Here is a 1,837-nt window from a genome sequence, read left to right as displayed (position 1 = left end):
CTGTAATCATATCAAATGGACAAGTCTCATAGCATTTTCCGTTTTCATCTTAGAATTAGCAAGGAATACAATATTAGTATTTTTTTCCTTATGCAGATTTTATAGCATATCCTTTTGGACACTAGCTTGAACATACATTGTAGGTTTAGATGAAAAATTAAGTACAATAACTATCATCAGTCAAACAAGTTTTAGTATCAGCATTTCCTATTTAAGGATACACGCACTTTGATACGCAATTACCATCTTTGTCAGTATAAAAGCGGCAAGAGCCAGCTAAAATCAAAGGCAAAAATCCTGCTATTATCAAGAATAGTAAAGTAGTTTTTAATTTCATTTAATTATATTTATTTATTTTTTAATTAATATCAATTATAAACTTAAATTAAAATCTCCTTTTTATATCTTTTTTATCATTTGAACAAGAAACAAATAAATAAATATATTGAGCACTAAATATAAGAAGTAAAAAATTACAATTTTTACTATTTATTTATCAGCATTTCCAAATTTGTAATCTAAATTTAATGTAAATAGATAATTCGAAATTTAATAATTTACAAATTAAAGATAAATATAAAATATTTATGTGATATTCTTCTCATAATCTTTCATAATCTTGAACAAACAATGCTAATTTTATTTGATTTTGTAAGGAAATTATTCAAGATTGTTTTTAATTTTTTTAAATGAATGTAACCAAAATTAGAAAATACTTTGTTTTTTTTTAATTTTGAATAAAATGATTATTGGATAATAAAAGAAATTATTTTTTAAATAAGTTTAGATTCATAGCAATTTTTTTATGAAATATTTTTAGTAATCTTATAAAATATATATATTATTCTGCTTTTACTTATTTATCAGTTTTAATTTAAATATTTTAGATTTTATTTTTACGCAATCAATTCATATTTAAAATTTTTATAAAATCATTATTTAACTATTATAAAAAACCCTATTAAATAATGAAAAAATGAAATATTTTTGGTTAAAATATGATATATGATTTAAAATTTACTAATATGTTGATTATTTTGCTGAAGTAATTGGCAGATATTTTAGGCACTCTTCTAGATAGTAAACATAAATATTGTAGAACTTTTATAAATATCATACTTAATTCATGAAATAATTGTAAAATTTGAATTAGATAGACCATAAAGATGTAAATGATAAAAGCTTTTATTTTTTATATAAATATTCTAAAAAACTATGATAAATAAAGATGAGCGATACTCAAAAAGTATCAAGAAGTGATCATTTTTATAGTAATATTAATTTTAAACTTATATGTTTGCAATTAAATTTTAGATATAAGCATGATTGATTTTACATAAATTATGATATCACAAAAGCCTAATTAAAAAATGTAATCACTCTCTAATTTTCAATTTCATAATATTCCTGTTTAATTTTACCAGAAACTCATTTAAAATCCTTAAATTATTATTGCCAAAATTTAAATATAAGATGCTAAATACTTAAAAATATCGTGAATTATTAAAAAGTACTCAAAGATAAGATAAAGGAACTTTGTTTCTATTATTCATTATTTTAATCAATAATTTAATTTTCATAACGTACAAGTTTATTTTTACCATAAATTCATTTACAATCTTACAAGTGTGATAATTAAAATGTTAGTTGTTAAATATTTAAAATATTATTAATATAGATTAAAAGTGCTTAAAGATAACTAACTTAAGGCCTAATTGTTTCTGTTATTCATTAATTTGAATAAATAGTTTAATTTTCTAAACTAAAATTCAAGCATTAGCCATAATGTTTCAAAATTATTTGTAGACTTTTTATTTAGTAACTTAGATAAAAGAAA

At 19.6% G+C, this 1,837-nt stretch overlaps 1 protein-coding gene across 1 annotated transcript in view; it reads right to left on the bottom strand. All coding sequences in view use genetic code 6, as the record gives it.

The window, feature by feature from the left end:
- Positions 1-337, bottom strand: part of TTHERM_01730490 (transmembrane protein, putative) — a gene marked incomplete at both ends in the record, with an annotated part of 2,175 nt that extends 1,838 nt beyond the window's left edge. Inside the window, one exon of the mRNA XM_001013896.3 lies at positions 1-337. This exon is cut by the window's left edge and continues 1,838 nt beyond it. Coding sequence (XP_001013896.3) covers positions 1-337 — 337 coding nt within the window.
- Positions 338-1,837: the final 1,500 nt, after the last annotated feature.

Source organism: Tetrahymena thermophila, assembly GCF_000189635.1.
Source record: "Tetrahymena thermophila SB210 genomic scaffold scf_8254669, whole genome shotgun sequence".
Taxonomy (NCBI): domain Eukaryota; phylum Ciliophora; class Oligohymenophorea; order Hymenostomatida; family Tetrahymenidae; genus Tetrahymena; species Tetrahymena thermophila.
This window is presented reverse-complemented; position numbering and strand designations above follow the sequence as displayed.